Genomic DNA, 18,500 nt, shown 5'->3' on the forward strand with positions numbered 1-18,500 from the left:
CAATGGAATAGGATAGAGAACTCAGAAATGGACCCTCAACTCTATGGTCAACTAATTTTTGACAAAGCAGGAAAGAATATCCAATGGAAAAAGGACAGTCTCTTCAACAAATGGTGTTGAGAAAACTGGACAGCAACATGCAGAGGAATGAAACTGGACCATTTTCTTATACCATACACAAAAATAGACTCAAAGTGAATGAAAGACCTAAATGTGAGACAGGAATCCATCAAAATCCTAGAGGAAAAAAAAAATCCTAGAGGAGAACACAGGCAGCAACCTCTGTAACCTTGGCCACAGCAACTTCTTGCAAGACACATTTCCAAAGGCAAGGCAAACAAAGGCAAAAATGAACTATTGGGGCTTCATCAAGATAAAAAGCTTTTGCAAAGGAAAGAGTCAACAAAACCAAAAGCCAACTGACAGAATGGGAGAAGATATCTGCAAATATCTTATCAGATACAGGGCTAGTATCCAAGAGCTATAAAGAACTTCTCAAACGCAACACCCAAAGCATGAATAATATAATCAAAAAATGGGCAGGAGACATGAACAGACATGTCTCCAAAGAAAACACACAAGTGGCCAACAGACACATGAAAAAATGCTCCACATCCCTTGGCATCAGGAAAATCAAAACCATAATGAAAAACCACCTCATACTGGTCAGAATGGCTAAAAGTGACAGGAAATGACAGATGTTGGCGAGGATGCAGGGAAAGGGGAGATTCAGAGCTCATCATCAGTTCTGGCATTAATATAGAACTACTATAATATAAGAGTTATTACTCAGAAATATCTGATGTTCTTCAGGAATTCAAATTTTATAGGGAAAAAGAGGACAGTTACATCCTAGTGGGTTAAATTCAGAGATGTATACGGTGTGTCAGAAGATCATAGTGAAGCAGCACCTAACATCATGTTCCAAAAAGAAGATGGTACTTGAGTTGAAACTTGAAGGAAGGATAAGATAGCCAGGCGGGCATCATAGGAATGGGTCCAAGCAGAGGGTACAGCTTGTGCAAAGGTGAGAAGCATGAAAGCATGGCAGTTTCAGAAATACTAGATGTGACTGTAATAAACAATACGGATGAATATGTGAGAGGAGAAGCATGTAGGGCCTGCTCACGAAGGTCTTTCTATGTTACACAGGCACTTTGAATTTAATCCTGAATGCTATGAAAATGCGTTAAAATATTGAGAGGATGGACAAGATTATCTACAAATCCATCTATAAAACGGAAGATGTGAAACAGGACCTTCCTGTAGTCTCTTCACATCTTCAGTGATGCATGACCCTGTAACTAGTGCAGTCCTGAAGCAGAATAGAGAGGAGGAAGAGCTGGAACGATCTCACAGGAGATAGGAGAGGATTGCTATGGAGCACAGAGTCTGGGTGAGAATACGGTGATGCAATAAGCTGGCATGGGGAAAAGGGAGAGAGGACATGTTTGGGGTGGGGTGGGGGGGGACAACATGAGCTCAATTTTGAACATGTTAAGATTTGGCATTACTTACAAAACTCTCTGATCCTAATAGATGATCTCAGACCTCAAACTTTCATTAGCACTGGAAGGCAAAGAACTGCTGAATCCTCCAAATTTCCATAGTAGGTGGGCCAAAGAGACACTAATCTCAAAAAAGAAAGAAAAAAAATCTACTCCCAAGAAAGACTTAATGATTAATTTCAGAATTTCTTCATCCAAACCCACTTAATTACACCCTGTACTTCTCCTCTAATTATTGTAGGCTTAACACTCATACCATTTTGGTGAGAACATGGTGATCTATTTGATGTCTTAATATGGCCTGTCAATTCTATGGCGCATAGCCAGGCTATAGTCACCCTCATCTGAACCCTTCCCTCGCTGTTTTCTCTTGCTACTACTTGATAATAAGTAGTATTATTTCCCCTAATATGTTGGAAAAACAGACATAGCACACGCTCAATACTACAAACATAGAGGGCACCCTGTATTTTCTTTTTTTTTTATTTTTTATTTTTATTATTTTTATTTTTTTTCACCCTGTATTTTCTTAAGGGTGGTGATAATGCATGTTCCTAAGTCACTTCATTTTTCCTTCGGAGAGGAAAAGGAAAAGAAAGACACTGACAGGATGTGACTATAATGTGAATGAATAAGTATCATGAATGCTTAGAAGGGAGGTCTACAGCTATTGTGCAGAGTTCAACTTAATAAGGGACCCAAAGAGGAAAGATTAACCAATGATTGTGGTACATTTTGGTTTTGAACTTTGTGTGTGTGTGTGTGCGCCCGCCCGTGTGTAGGAGAAATGACTTGGGCATAGTCAACAGGAGACTCCACTGAGGAAGGAAACCACACACGAGCCTGTCGGTTGAGCAAATAACTGTACCACAACAGCATACAGGATGAAGAGGGGAGGACATAGATGAGTCAGGTGAACTGGACTGTAATTAGTTTTCAGAGTCAGGTCAACAAACAAGAATTCATATGCAAAAAGCAGTGACATTTTCCTCCTCAAATGATGACCTACATCAACTGTAGAACTACTTAGTCTTTCAAGTATTTCTGATTTTGGAAGGCCTCCCTTTCCCCTAGTCCAGGCCTCCTTTCCAATGTTCTTGGAACCTTTAGACACTTGACATTCTTCCAAGCAAAAATAAAACAAAAAGCAAAGTAAAAAAGATTCCAGGTAAAACAGGTAAAGATATGGAGAATGAAGAACCCCAAACTCAAGATGGTGGCTCATTTCAGCAGGGGCATATGTGTGTTTTGAGTAGGTAGGAGAGAAGGGAGAGGCAAAGCTTGTAAGTAACTTCAACTGTGATGTTCTATTTCTTGAGCTGGATGTTGGTGCCGTGGTGTTTGTTATGCCAGGGTATCTGAAATACTTCATAACTTTCAATAAGAGATGTCTGAAAGGAAAGAGAGGAACAAAACAACCATTTTGTTTATGTCCCTTCTACTTGTGAAAAGACAAGAGTCCTTTCTTATTACACTAATTTTATTTTTTTAAAGACTTTACTCATTTATTTGAGAGAGAGAGAGAGAGAGAGAGAGAGAGAGAGAGATAGCAGGAGAGAGCACAAGCAGGGGGGAGGGGAGAGCATAGACCCGGAGGGCACAAGCTGAGCAGGGAGCCTGACACAGGGCTCCATCCCAGGACCTCTGAGATCATGACCTGAGCAGAAGGCAGACGCTTAACCAACGGAGCCACCCAGGCGCCCCCCTAAACTATATGTTATTATAAACTGAGAAACTGTGTTTGTTCGGAAACAAGGCTGTGCCCACTACCATCTTTGAAGTTAATGCTCATAAGTCAAATTCAATTTTCTAGCAAATGTTCAAATCGCACACCTACAAAGCTGGATCAGCTTCAGTGACTCCATCCATGGGTGTAACTAGTAAGCACTGAACACCTGCTGATACGGAGGTGCCTTTCCTGTTTCGTTACTACTATGACATCATACATGTTTGAGTGACACACCACAAAGAGAGGTCATCAGCCTTAAATGCTCAGTGCATTGGTTACCCATATGCTGCTGATAGGATACGTGGTTGTCCCAGGCATCTTCCTTCCTGCTTCCTCCTCACTGGTCCTGCCCCATTTCTTCTCTTTCTTGACCCCAGGGTCACTGCACTTCTCATTTCCTACCCACTGTGATCACAGGAAGAGGAGAGATGAAAGCCATGTGTCATCTTGTTAATAGAGATATGAAGAGCTACAAGACAGAAATGAGATGGGAAAGGATTAATCTAACTGTTAGAATTAGACCTACCAACTCTCTGTTTCACATTGTGTGCTTGGGAATTTCTCCAAAATGGAGGGAGACTGGTATCCTACCGGTCACGGCAAGCCTGATGTCATACTGCCTGAATTGAAACCATGCTCCGCTACCTCCTAGCTACATGATCTTGTCCAAGTTACTTCATGTCCTTGTAAAATTTGGATATTAATAGTACTTGCCCTTTGAAGTTGAAATAAAACTTAAATGATGCATCAAAATGCTTAACACCCCATAATACTCAATACATAGCAAGGGCTCAATAAATGTTGGCGATTATTAACGTACTTTGATTTTCATTTTACTTCCTGACCTTTTGGTATCAGGGATAACCTATATTCAGGAAAAACCGGCTTCCAGGCAGAAGTCCTGATAAAAGTAGCCTCCATACCTGGAGGGAGGTTTTTTCCTTCCCTGCTGAAAGCAGTGATTTCTTCCACCTACACCTTTCTCCCTAATTCTCTTCAGGTTGTTTTAACAACAGATGCAAAGAGTCTGCCTATGGAAGGAGACAGGTTGCTACACTGGTTGGAAGCTTATTTTGTTTTTATGTCTTCGTATTCATCGCTACCTTCCTGGAGCAGCTAAAAGAGACCGGAGACCCAGATGACAGCAGGCATGTTCCCTCCTTCAAGACTGTCCCAGTCACTTTTTCATCAGGACAGGGACCTCTTGGGGGAGAAAATGGTTCCACACCCCCCACAAATAAATGAGGCTAAGAAGGTCATTGCCGAGCATTGGCCAAGGGTGGCTCAGCTCCAGCAGGCTCAGACCCCTTCTCCAACTGTCCTGAGCGCAGGTGCTGGTAGTAAGAGATGCTAGGACCAGGCTTGAGGGCGAAAGTGCTTCTGAACAGCTAGAAAAGCTGTTGACAAAACTGGTCACAGCGGATTTTAACTTGAAGAATTCAGGGCAATACTTATCTCTGAGGAAAGGAAGGCAATTCCAGATAGAAAACCAAGTTTCAAGCAGACACGAAGGAAAGCATACTGTGTTTCTTTATATTAAAATTTTAAAATAATATCTTTTACCTATTCCCTTCCTGCCAACTCTCCTCTTCCAGTCTGAGCCCAAAAGTATCTCTTCTCCTTCCAGCCTTCCTATTTCTTTCTTTCTTTCTTTTTTTCCTTTAAGGGCTCTTTATTCACTCTAAAAAGGGGGGAGCGGCGGCAAGAGATGATTGGCTACGTGAGAGCAGCCCGGCCCTGCCCATTTCCCTTCCCACACCCTCCGTGCCAGAAACAGCTGGAATGAGAAGTAGGGAGGGAAGGCTGGGATTGGCTGTGAGTCAGTGGCAGGGTAGGGTGGGGCAGCGCAGATGAAGCATTTACCTGTCCAGGTAAGTCTGGAGGAGGTCAAAAGAAGAAAACAGTGGAAGGGAGGGGAAGCAGTCTCTGTCTCCGTATCTGCCCATTGAAATAAAAGGACATTTCTTTCCTCTCTTCAGCCCCTCATCCAGTGAAGGTGAGTTAATCACTAACCAACTACTGCTTATTCTGCAGCAAGAAGGGGGTGCTTCGTGGGAAGTCAGCCACAGGGCTGTGGGGAGCCCTGTACACCCCAACCCCAGCCAGGGGGCTTTCCTCTCTGCTCCTCAACTCTCTGAGTCCAGTCTGGGATCAGAGTAGCCTGGTAGCTTCTTGAGATTGGAATGTTTTTGTGGAGACCAGGGCTGGGATGCATTTTTTTCCCCCATCTGCCTCTTTCGGTTGGATCAGCGTTATTTTGCAGACAACCAGAAAAATAAAATTGGCTTGTTTTGGAAATTTCCTTCTCTGAGCAATTGAAGTTGTGATTTTGGAAAGGAAGAGTTGGGGGTACAGGGATTCAAAATGGGAGATCAGGGGAGGAGAGGGCCTTAGTTTCTCCATTGCATTTCTCACAGGAAATTGTCTCATGGTTTATCAACTCAATGTGTGTCTTTATTTAAATAAAGTGTGCAGTGTTGTGTGTGTGTTCAATAATGGTACCGTGATAATGGAGCTGTGTGTGGACAAGCGTGTAAAGGATGAGCTGTGCTAGGTTGTTTGTAAGGGCATGTGAAGCTGGGAAGACTCCCAACTCAGACTACCAGTTCATCTTTGGAAAACCCATGGATAATCCAGTTGCAAAGTTGAGTTTATTTGGATTCGACCCAGTTAAGGTTCCAACTACTAGTCACAGAGACTGGCAAGCAGCCGCTCGCTACGCTGTGGTGGGACCTCACCCACCTTCATCTTTCCCAGTAATACCTGAGTGGTTGGAGTTCTCGGCGGGCTCGGGGCAAAGCCGTGTGGCCGTCCCTGGAGAGCAGGAGCAGACCACTGTGGTGGCCTTGCTTTGTTTTCCTCCAGGTGTCCCAGCGGACAGTATGCGTGGCAGGTTTCCCTGCACGGGGAAGCTAGATGTCCAAGTCAGTTCAGAGTAGCTGGTCAGTTCTCCATTAGCCACCTTGGGCTGGGGGTGGCGTCCAGGGGGTCACATTCTGGCCCCTCACTTCACCTCTTGTCCTCCTGCTGCAGGAAGGAGCAAAGTGGGGACAGCGCGGTGCCCGGCTCCAAGGGCCTGGCACCCGCAAGCCCTGAGCAAATGTGTTGGGTTGCCAGTCCTGGCCAACTCTTGGTTTCAGCTAAGCCCACACCACAGAACCGGCCCGGCAGACTCACGGACAGAGTCCGCCGTAGATGGCGAGCTCGTGGTGATGAGAGAACTGTGTATGGAACAAAGCTCTTCAGTGCAGAAGACGTTTCCACCTGCCCTTGCCTCCAACCCACCTGTGAAATAGGAGATGATAACGTTGACTAAACACACTCAGAAACCTGACCCTGTGCTCGTGGAGAAGCATATAGTCACCATGCAACTGTTAGTCCCCCTGCCATCTTCCTTGGGATGCTCCCCAGCCCGAGGCCTGGACAGTCAGCGAGGAGAGACACTTGGTCTGAGGGAAATAGGAAATCTCCTCGACTGGTGGGGAAAGGGGCTGAGCTGTTGGAGATACGGGGGTGGGTTCACGGGGGGACGGCGACAAGGGGGCCTTGGGCCGGGTTGGAAGGTACACAGAAGCCAAACAGGAATGGGGCTGGAGGCCTGCGCAGCCCCCGCCCCCCACCCCCATGCCAGAACTCCACATGCTCTTTATTTACTCTCCTCCAAGACTTGGCTGGTTTCGGTGGAGTAGTTAATATTTAACGTGCTTTTGCACGGGTGGCCCAGACCATAGGCTGCGTGTATTCTACAACCCACTTCCTCCTCCCCTCCAACCCCTCCAAGAGGTCAAGGGTGAAAAGATAGCAAACTCTCACCTTGAGTGTTTTGCTTGTTTCTCTGGCTTCTTATCAGGTAGGAATACCTCAGGTCTCAATGGCTGCCCTGAAATAGCCCCCAAGTTTCAAGGTTGTAAAGTTGGTGGAAGGAAATGTAACATCCAGGTCAGGCTGGAGCGGGGAGGGAGGGTGCAAGGGTGCAAGGGTGGGATGAAGAGAAGAGACTCTTGGGGTTCTGACTCTTTGGATCAGAAACTGTGGCATGGAGACAAGTAAGTGCCCCAGGGCTCATTCGGCCTTGGTTTCAGGTTCAGGTTCACTTCTGCGTTGATTATGTAGTGTCTGGTGGGTGACAGGGTCTTCAGTGGCATTTGGTGTCATTTGTTTACTCTGCAAATACCTTTTGTGGGGGCAAAAAGCTGACCTGGAAGCATTACGTGGAATCAGGTAATTTAGAGGGTTTAAGGCGTGAAGTAGAAGGGTGACCTTATTGCTCTTAGTGTTTAGTCAAGGGGACCAATGATCTTTCCTTAGGTTCATGACCCTCTTGCATCTCCGGAGGGGCCGGGATCCACAGGCAGCCCTGTCTATGCTGTTATATGTCATCCCGTTTCCCTTTGGGAAGGAGAAGGGGAAAGAGCCCCTGATTTCTCATCTGTCAAAGAAGAAAGTATCCCATCTTGCCTGTTATCAGGCTATTCTGAAGATCTCATTAGCATATCTGAAGGCATTTTGGGGGCTTCACCTTGCTGTGTGTTTTTGAAGCAGTGCTATTCACGCTGCGTCTCTCTCCTGGCTACTTTAGGCTGTCCTTAGTTCCAAAATGTGCATGTGATAGGTGGCCCTGGGAGGAAGGAGAGGCTAGCAAGCCACCAGACAGTCTGAAGCATCCTTGGAAGATCAAGGGTAGTAATTGTCTTTGAAAAGAAAGAGGCAACATCTGGTCACCCATTCACAGAGAATATTATATTAGCCCCAATGATTAATACGGTATTCATAATTATTGCCATTAGTTATCTATAATTTTACAGATAAAAAAGTAGACCCTTGGATTTACACTGACTGCTTGGAAACAGTGCCTTTGCCTCACAAGTGTTGCTTGCCCCATGCCTCTCAGGGGCTCAGAAATGTTAGTTTAATTGAAGCGTGGCCCCAATGCCACTGAGCCACCTGTTCTCAGGGCAGTAAAATACTTAAGAGTTTATAGTAATAGAGTAGAAGCCAAAAAAAAAAAAAAAATAGAGATCTTCCAACAGCTTAACTCAATAGTTACTAGAACAGATGACAGGGCTATTTGTCTAGCATTTTTCGAGTGCCTTCTGCGTGCCTAGGCTTGTGAGAAATGGGTCTCTGGTTGTAATGGCCTCAGCCCTGCAGAATGTCAAGGATGAGTTAGTACCTTCTGAATCTAGATGGTCATGAATGGGGTGGATAGCTAAGGTGACTGAACCCCATCCACATGACTTCTCATGTTCCTGTTTCTTTGGGGTTCTGGAGATTGGGAAAGTAGCCTTAGGAAGAAACCTTATGAGCCGTCTTGCCTGAAGTTGATTTCTCGCTGGGCTTCTTTGGCATCTCTGTCCCCTCTGGTCCTGTCTCTATGGACCCTTATGAACTCCATGTGTCTGGCTCACTGGGATTTTTTTCCTCTTTTTCCCCCCATTGTCCTGCTCCTCCCTACCTGCCCCACTTGCAGGCCTCCCTGAAAGCAGGAGAGGAGCCCCATGAGGCCTGTGCTTATCAGCTCTACAGGGTTGGCAGGCTGACTCACCCAGCCCAAACCTGACTTGGCCCTGGAAGCAGTTATTGGCAGAGGCCAAAAGGACAACCTCCCTGGGATCCAAACCCCAGGTCCCAAGATCTCCAGTAGAACACATTTTTCCTAGGACATTTTACCTAGTATCGGGTAGTCAAAAGGTAGTCAAAAATCCAGCATGGTGTCACAGGAAAGAGTAGGATTCAGAATCAGACAAACTGGATTCTGATCCTAGCTCTCCCCAAACTCTCAACTGGACCTTGCAACCGTCTTTTGAACGTAACTGTTCCGGGATTTAATTTTAACGTGGGAGAGTCACCTCTGGCCTTTCCAGAGCTTGAGATCTTCAGAAGGAAGATGGCACTGCCTTCCTTTGTTATCACTATTGATACAGCGAAGTTGAAACCGTTTTCCCCTACGAGTTGGAGTCCGGGAGGAAGTTACACAGCACATTTCTCTTGTTCATTTGGCGAGGGTTAGGGAACCTCACTGGAAATAAGCTCAGCGTCATAGGGGGCGGTGCACAGGAGGGAGACTGCTGTTTGTGGCAGCCTCTGGGGTCCTGTGCCTGCCCCCCAGCTCAGGGAGCCGATTGGTGGCAGTTGTGGTGGGGGTGGGAGGGGGACGGTGTGGCTCTGACGGCAGCCAGCAGTTACCACACGACGTGTTTTGTGTGCACTATTTCAGTCAATGCTCATGACGACCCTATGCAGCTGCTATTATTGACGGCCCTGAGTTCCTTCTCTCCCATTTAACCCCAACCCTCCTTTTCTAAACTCTCGTTGCCTTACCTCGATTTACGTGGATCCTAGATAGATCTTGCCTTTTTCTTATTACGAGAACAGTAGCAGCTCTTCTCTTATTCATCAAGTGAGTGTTTACTACCAACTAAGCTGTGCTAACTGTTCTCCTTCAATCCTACGTTAACCTGTTTTAATGAGAAAAAAGGGAGTCCAGGCGTAATTTGCCTCAGGTCACATAACTGTAGATGGCAGAAGTGGGATTTGAATCCAGATCTGACTACCTCCGGGACCCAAGCTCCTAGCCCCTCTCTCCTGATGGCTTGCAGTTGAGGACATGTAGGGGAGGCCCCCGGTTCCGAGAGCGACAGCCACTAGGGAAGTGATGGAATCTCCTTCCTTCCTGCCTAAACTTCGCCGCCCCCCCCGCCCCGCATGTGGGTGAGCCCGCTTCTGTGCCCTTCCCCGGGCCAGGCCTAGGGTGCTGGAGCTCCCGGCCCCTTGCCGCCAGCCCCCTGCTTGCTTGGTGTCCCTGCCGCCTTGCCGGAGAGCCTCAGCCCGGCTCACACAGGCTTTGATTCTTCTCTTTTCAGGCCGGCTTGGGACCTTGTCCACTGCCTTCGCTTCCCCCCTGGGAGCCCCTTTCACCGCCCCTGCACTTGCTTCGGGCGATGCCCCAGAGCCAGCTGTGGCCAGCGGGGCCTGGCTCGGAACCCGGGACCCGCGTCGGCAGCTGCGACAGCATCATGAGCGCCACGGCCACCGGCTCAGGATCAGTACGTACCCTCTGTCCGCAGCCTGGCCTGCTCGCTGCTCCTGCCCTGCCCTGCCCTGCCCTGCCCTCCCGGCCTCACTGCTCCTCCGCTTTCATCTTCCTCATCAGAGAGTGAATCACACCCCTTGGTATTTCTGCCTCTGAGTCACCCTGGTTTTCTAGAGAAGAGGGTGGGATGGCCCCCGAGAGCAGTAGGACTGATGAGACTTGCTCCCAGTTTTCATTCACTGGGGACAACACTGAGGTGGGGGTGAGGGCCAGCGATCTGGGGGCCTGGTGGCACCGGATGGATCATGGATCGCAGATCCCTGGAGCCCTGTAGTCCTGAAGTCTCCTGCAGCAGGCCACATTCCTTTCGCAGAGATCAAAGGAAACTCTGTCAAAGGGACAGAGTAATTAGGAGCCTGGGTTCTGGAGCCAAGCAGGTCTGAATTTCTCTACCTACAAGCCCGATGGCCTTGGGCAAATTACTTAATTTCTGTAAGCTTCCGTCTCCTCAATTTTAAGGTGGGGATAATGCAAACACTGAATTCATGGGGTTCTGGGGGGAATGAATGACAAACACTTAGCACATGCCTCTGTAGAGAAAAGAAATAGCCTGTGTCTACGAGCAGAGATTCAGAATCTTCCAAAGTCACCGTGTGTAACTGTTTGTGAGTGGCGTGAAGTCAATTGTAATTTTTCTGGGAACGAATTTAAGTCTCAGTTGCTGTGAGGCTGGTGTGAAAGAGTAGGTCTGCCCTATATCTGGATGTAAGTGTTGCTTTGTTCTTGGTGTTGGTCACATACATAATAAGCCTTGACAATTTATACTTTATTGCTTTATATCTTATGGAGGTGCTTGGAAATTTAAGAATTATAAGAATCTCTACCAAATGCCAACGATATGTAAAAATCGAGCAGAGAAAGCAGGCCAGCCACACACACACACACACACACATACACAATCCAAAGTGCACGCAACCTGGGTATAATTTCTTTTTGACCTGAGACGGTGGGACCACAGACGCAATTTTCTGTTTCTATTAGGCTGAGAACAATATGAGCAGTTACATACTACTGGACACAGAATGTGACGGGGATTAAAGGTTTCCCAAGTACATCATCCAGAAAGGAGAAAGTCAGGGTTGGCTTATCCTTGGCTACTTGAGGAAGAAAAGGGCAGTAAAGAAGATTTTGTTCAGGGAACCCTTGGAATCGACTTCAGGGTTCCCAAGGGTATGTCTGAGGCTTCCTTAAACATGGAATTTTCACTCTTGTCAACAGACAGGTGGCTCCTTAAGGAGCCAGGGGAGCTGGTAGGGTTATTCCAACAACCATCTCCTAGGATATATTTAGGGCCATCTCAAAATCTTCCCAGGCCATCTGAGTGGGTCTGGAGAATATGTAACTCTGAAGTATCTCAAATATTAGGAAGAGGGTGGAGATACATGCCAAGAAGGGACTCAGGCCAAATCTCTTACATTTCCATTTGCCTTTTTGGTTTTCCCTTCAACTTTCAACTTTAGAGAGGGACTCTTCTGTGGATCTTGCTGGCCTCATAGGACACAAGCAGTAACCATTGGAAGTGGCCATAACACTCTTTCCCAAACATCCCTCTGTGTTTTTTCATCATGACAATTATCTACTTTAAAATCTACTTGATATTTCACACCATGTTGCCCTCTCCTCCTCCCACACCCGTCCAGTTTCTCTACCCTCCCCTCCTCAAGTTAATATTTGCTTAAGAAATGCACACTTATTTGAATGTTAGCCAGCACCGAATGCCATCAAGAGAGCAAATACACAAAGGAAAAAATCCTGCATGGAATGCATTGCAAAGTCAAGTGTACATTATTTAGTAAATTTATCTGTGGCTACTCATACCACAGTTCCCATTGGCCTGCCGGCCGGTGGTTGGCCACAGTTTCTTGTTTGTCCCTCATACCGTCCTTGACATACCAGTCGCGTATGCAAAAGTACTTTGAAAGTTAAAAACAATACCGTTCAAGTTTAAGGTCAAATCATTCTGTTGTCCGTGTAATTTAGAGCTAAATCGGAGACACACAACGTGAAATGCTTGGCAATTCCTCACACAGAGGAATTGGAATTAGAACCTGGGACCGCTTCTGATCTGTTCCCCCAAGCCTTCCACCCAGGACTGAGCCAAGAAAGGTCAACTGCCACCTGGCTGCCCCACGATGGGTGCCCGTGGGCCCTCGGCCCCGCATCCCTGCGCCCGTCCGGGCCTGCGGTTTCAGGAGGCAACTCCCGCACAGTTTGCACAGTCTGCGGAGAAGCCTCCTGGAAAGGTTTCCAGCTCTTCAGCATTCCTTCAGGACGCAGGGTGGTTCTGGGCCCCACCAGTTTCAGGGGAGCTCCCTCTCACAGTCCCTCATCCTCTCGGTCCTCCACGCCTCATTCCAGAGCGACAGCAGCTACGACTTCCTGTCCGCTGAAGAGAAAGAGTGTCTGCTCTTCCTGGAGGAGACCATCGGCTCACTGGACGCTGAGGCTGACAGCGGGCTGTCCACGGACGAGTCTGAGCAAGACGCAGCTCCCCGAGCCCCCCGAGCGCCGCCCGCAGCCCAGCCTGCCCCCCAGGGTAAGAGAGGCCCGGCTGGGGGAGCGCCTCTAGCAAACCCGGAGGCCCGGGCAGCCTCTGCTCTCAGGGCCGTGGGCTGAGAGGGAGCAAGGGCCTCCTCTCCCGCTCCCTCCCGGCTGGGATGAGGCCTTGTCCTGGGGAGGAGGACGAGGGACTGCTCACAGGCCAGCTTCTCTGGCTTCCTGTGAATTGTCAGAGGCCTGGGAGGGTTTGACCAGCTCCCACTCTCTCCCAGAGACATTCTGAAGAGACTTGACCACAGAGGTGGGGGAGGGAGGCAGGGAGGGGTGGGTGTTGCTCTGGGGACACTGAGTGATTCTGGAGAGCTAATCTGGATGATCCAGAAGAAGGAGGTTGCAAGAGATAGGAGGGAAGGGCTCCCTTAGCCTCAGTGGGTGGTACCTCGCGGCTCTTGTGAGGGAGTGTGCAGAGCCCGTGGTACTGAGGCTCAGGAGAAGGGGACAGGATGGTACACACGTGTGGCTGTGACTGTGGGATCATATGTCCCAGAGTGAGGCGGGCACTTGACTCCTGAGGACAGCCTGCTGGTACAGCGACTACGACCATTTATTCATTCATTTAGCAAACATTGATTGACAATGTGTGTGTCTTTTTTTTTTTTTAAAGATTTATTTATTTATTCATGAGAGACACAGACTGAGAGAGAGAGAGACAGGGACACAGGCAGAAGGAGACAGTCCAGGCGTCCCGACAGTGTGTTAGGCCCTCCGTGGACATAGGCCAGTAAGTGGGGACGAGGACGCCACTGCTTCCTGAGACTGATTCCCTGGCCCAGGGGGCCCGAGGCACCTGCCTCGCTTGCTGGAAAAAAAGAGCCCAAGTCACTCTCCAGTGTGGGGACAGCTGTGGCCATCACAGAGCCATTCAGGTGCTCATAGAAAGTGAAGGTGGGGGGACACCCGGGTGGCTCAGTGGTTGAGCATCTGCCTTTGGCTCAGGCTGTCATCCTGGGATCCGGGATCGAGTCCCGTATCGGGCTCCCTGCACGGAGCCTGCTTCTCCCTCTGCCTGTGTCTCTGCCTCTCTCTCTCTCTCTGTGTGTCTCTCATGAAAAATAAATAAATAAAATCTTAAAAAAAAAAAAAAAGAAAAGAAAGTGAAGGCGGAGGAAGGCAAGTCTGGTCACAGCAAGAGCATGTCAGCTGTTGGTGCTATTCGCGTTCAGTTTCCCCGGGACTCAGTGACCTGGGGCGCCCCAGGATAGCTAGCGGGCTGTGCTGAGTCCCCGCCCCCCCCACCCCCGCCCCGTGTTTCTGTAGAGGGCTGGGAGGAGCCCGAGGCCAGGACGGAGTTCTGTGCAGCTGCTCCTTCCCCAACCGCCATGAAAAATTAATCCTTGGTTGTAGGGAGTCGGCTAGTGTCCATCTGCCCGTGTAAGTGATATCCAGGCAACAGGGGGCCCCTTAGAGAGCAGAGGCTCCGCAAAGCGCACACCCCGCGGCTAAGGCGAGGTGGGAGCTCAGGAAGGATGTGTCTGCCCTGGGCAGGGGGTTCTCACTGCACCCACTCTTCTGTGCTTGTTCTCCCGACCCTCGCAGGACACCCAGCGGAGAGGAGCGCGCCCCGCGGCCCAGAGCCCAGGAGAGGGCCCCCGGCCGGGCCGCCCCGCCTGCCTGAGCCCCAGGGCCTGGGCCCCAGGTCTGGCTCCTATAGCCTCCCCAGAAATATCCGCATCGGCAGTGGCCAGGACCTCGGGAGGAGCAGCCGGCCCACCAGCGGCCCCGGGGAGCCTGAGCACCGGCCGGCGGGCCCAGGCGCTGAGACTCAGGCAGGCGGGGCCTCCCGTGACGGCCACCCGGGGCCACGGGCCCTCAGCCCCCCGGCGACAAAGGCCATGTGGCAGGAGCCCCAGGAGGGCGGCCCCGCGCCTCCCCCCACCCTGGGGTCCCAGGCTGCGAGAGCCCATGATGCTGCCAGCCCCGCGGGCGCGGACCCCGGTGCCCGGCTGGCCCCACTCCTGGCCCCCAAGCCCCGGAAGCTGCCCCCCAATATTGTCCTGAAGAGCAGTCGGAGCGGGCTCCATGGTGAGCCCCAGAACTGGCTGTCCCGCCACCCTGACGGCGGCCCCGGAGACTCGGGCCCTGCCGCCACCTCGCTGCAGGAGCAGAGGAGGGCGCGCCGGGAGGCGCTGGAGAAGCTGGGGTTACCCCAGGACCAGGACCAGCCCGGACCCCACTTCAGTGGCCGCACCGGCTGCCCCGGCCCCCGGCCCAGGCCCGGCCCCCAGGCCGCTGCACCTGCTGGTGCGGCTCCGGGCCCTGCCTCCACGCGGGCCCCGACCCTGACCTCGGCCCCGACCCTGGCCTGGACTTCGGCCCCTACCTCGGCCCCGGCCCCGACCCCGACCCCGGCCCCGACCTCGGCTCTGACCTCGGCCCCAACCCCGGCCCCGACCCCGACCCCGACCCCGACCCAGGCCCAGGCCTCCCCGCCGCTGCCGGCCACCAAATCCGGGCCCATCCCCATCCCTAAGGCCCCGGCGGCCGGCGGCCCCCTGACCCAGCGGAGGCCCGACCCGGCGCTGACGCTCCAGGAGAGCAGCATCCCCGGCCTGAGACAGATGAGCTTCAAGTCCAACACCCTGGAGCGCTCGGGCGTGGGCCTGGGCAGCTGCCTCCCGGCGGAGAAGGACCCCAGCCCCCAAACCAGCTCGTCCCTGGGCAGAGACTCCTTCTTGGGCAAGGTGTCTCCCAACGTCCTGCGAAACACACGGCCCCGCCCGGCGTCCTTGGGCACCGGGAAGGACTTCGCAGGGGTCCGGGTGGCCGAGCTGGCCGAGCTGCAGCAGCCCAGCGCCTCCAAGCGCCTGTCCTTCCAAGGGCAGGGCCGCGACAGGCTGCCTCGCCCCCCCTGCGTCAGCGTCAAGATCTCCCCCAAAGGCGTCCCTGACGAGCACAGAAGGGAAGCCCTGAAGAAGCTGGGCCTGTTGAAGGAGTAGTCGCCGGCCACACGAGGAAGAGGAGGCTCGGGTCTCCCCGGCCTCCAGCTCAGAGCTCGGGCGAGCAGGCTTCTCTCCTGGGGGCTCCCCTCGCTGAGGCGAAGGGGGGAGACGGGACTCCGAGCATACGCAGACGTTCATACTCAGCGCGGCCGTGTCGTCGAGTGCCTGCCCGAATCATCCCGAAGATGATTTCCACGAGACAGCCTGCGTGTGCATGCGTGTGTATGCGTGTGCGTGTGCGCGTGTGTGTATTCCGGGCTGCGTGTATCACTGAAGCTATTTATAGGACACGGCGAGTCGTCGCTCACAGTTGTGCTCGTCTTGGAGACTTGCTCACGCGGGATGGAGTTCAGCCCAGCCAGAGCTGAGAAGACATGGGCGGCTAAGCCCGAGGAATAAAAAGCCCCACGACACGATGGGTGTGTCAGGGTCATGTGAAATGCGGGTCTCCCCGAACGCCCGCACGGCAGGAGGTCGGCTCATACCTTGGGGGATCCCTCTCTCCGCTCTGGTCTTCTGGCGGGGGTGCCAGCAGGGGTGGGTCTCTCATCTGCTGCCCCACTGCCTTCTCCCCACCAGGCCCAAGGGTGGGACACATCCCTGTGATGAAAACTGTCAGCTGATTGGAAGCAGGCAAGGTCCGGTTGGCCTGCGAAGGCAGGAGAGGTGACCACCCAGCACCCGTCCAGTGGGGAGGATCCTTGTCCGTGGGCCTGACAGATCTCGAAGAGTGAACTGTGCCGCGGTCCCTGACTCTCCTGCTCCCTATCTCAGCCTGCACGTGACGTGAGGGATCCCAGGCCCCCGCACGCTGAGATGGGAGTCTAAGCCCTGAGGCTCTATAAATACTGAAGAACTCGGGGCGCCTCTGCCTAGGCCGCGGGGAAAGGGAACCCGTGGCTTCTGCATGTAGACGTGCCCATTTCTATGGGAAGGCAACACGGTACATTCTCTGCTAGTTATTCCCCGAATATCAGAGCTGGGTGGGGGGAGTCCTAGAGACGAGACAACCCTGTCCCATACTGCTAGGGAGGGGAAGGGACTCCCCTGTGGTCACTCTGCCATTCAGGAGCAGAACAGGGACTCTGGCTTCTCAGGCCACGCCGCACGATGCCTCCTCCTGCGGTGCCTCTGTGCATCCACACGCACCCTCAGGCTCAGCAGTCACCGTCAATGGCTCGACTCTCAGGCCCTTCACGATCCTCGAGTGTCTCCTGGAACGTCAGAGATTAAATGTCGTTCAAGACCATGTCGAGTGTTGTTTTTTTCCTACCACGTCTTTGGAAAGCAGCGATATAATAACTCACCAGGAACTCCAATTCCCCGACCACATTGTGCAACTTGACAAAATGCCAAAGGAGGGTAACACGAGTAGGTGGTACAGGCTTGTGGGCACAAGTTCGGAAATCAGACACAGCTAGACATGACCCCTGCTTCCCCTAAGGAAAGAAATATCCTTCTTGGCTGTGGTTGGAGCCCAGAAGCCCCAGATGTGAGGGGCGGACAAAAGGGGACTGTGGTTGGAAAGGGGCCCTTAGGTCTGCTGAGCAATTCTGGGCTGTGTCCTTCGGGACCCAGCACTGTCAAAGCATAGTGATTCTGAAAATGATGAAAAGATTAAGGTACAGACTACAAATGGCCCCACCCAGTCATGGTATGTGGGGTGTGGGTGTGACAGTTTCTGTACGCAGTCTCAAACACACACACCCAAAATCCTGGTGCCTTCCTGGCCCTGGGTAAGGGCCTGGTCTGTCAGAGCTGATAGGGACTCCCACAACTGGCCAAGCCATTCCTTATTACAGACTCCCCCAAAGAGAGAAGGCGCCCTCCTGGAGGACTGGTTTGACACATGCTGTGTTTGTTTGAACTGCTTCATGTGTGCATTTCAAGAGAACCTAGGATTGATCACTTTATTTTCTTCAATTGCCCTGATTAACAGGGAAACTCGGTGCCCCCTAGACTGTCAGGCTTGGGAGCATCAGTACAAGGCTAATCAGCACAATTAGCCTCTTTTTTTTTTTTTTTCGCAATTAGCCTCTTAAACCCTCACTCCCAGGTAAAGGTAATATCTCCCCAAGAAAACAGAGTTACATACAGTTTGCCTTCCCGCTCTGCATCCTCATCTGGTGACATGCCCATTACCCTGGCGACTCCCTTCTGGCTTCCCCATGTCCTCGTCCTTCAGAGGGCACGTCTTGCTCTTCAGAAGGTCTTTGGGATTCAAGAATAGGATAATAAACCTGAACCCAGCTGTCCTCATTTTGAAGAAGAGCAAGGGCATCCACCTAGGGACACCTGCCATCCCCAAGGTGAGGCTACACCCACCCGCAGAGTTTTCTCTCTCCTCTTTTATCCGTATAGGATTGCTCTTCACTCAGCCTGAACTGTCTGGGTGGAGGTAAGAGTGGAGTCACTGTTGTTTTATCCCTTTTGAAAGATTTTGGATGGAAGTTTGTAAAGGTCATTTGATGTTAAAAATCCACGTGACGACTCTACTTCCACTTGGCCTTGTAACTCAGCTACAGCCTTGCTGCTGCTGGGAACAAAGTATCTGCCAAACACTGAAGCTGGCTTCTCCTCAGCCTGGCACAGTGGGCTCTGCTCCCTTACGTGTGTTGACAGCTGCTTCTCTGAATCACTACTCATGTGCTACCCTGGGAGTCCTGTACTCC

General features: G+C 51.3%; 1 protein-coding gene across 1 annotated transcript; it reads left to right on the forward strand.

Moving 5' to 3' along the window:
- The first annotated feature begins 5,042 nt into the window (after window positions 1–5,042).
- C6H1orf116 (chromosome 6 C1orf116 homolog) lies at window positions 5,043–17,077 on the forward strand. Its single transcript, XM_072831548.1, has 4 exons — window positions 5,043–5,233; window positions 10,101–10,283; window positions 12,689–12,866; window positions 14,426–17,077. The coding sequence occupies exons 2-4, from the start codon at window positions 10,179–10,181 to the stop codon at window positions 15,823–15,825; spliced, it is 1,683 nt and encodes a 560-aa protein (XP_072687649.1). The 5' UTR covers window positions 5,043–5,233; window positions 10,101–10,178; the 3' UTR covers window positions 15,826–17,077.
- The last annotated feature ends 1,423 nt before the right edge of the window (window positions 17,078–18,500 follow it).

Source organism: Canis lupus, chromosome 6, assembly GCF_048164855.1.
Source record: "Canis lupus baileyi chromosome 6, mCanLup2.hap1, whole genome shotgun sequence".
Classification (NCBI taxonomy): Eukaryota; Metazoa; Chordata; class Mammalia; order Carnivora; family Canidae; genus Canis; species Canis lupus.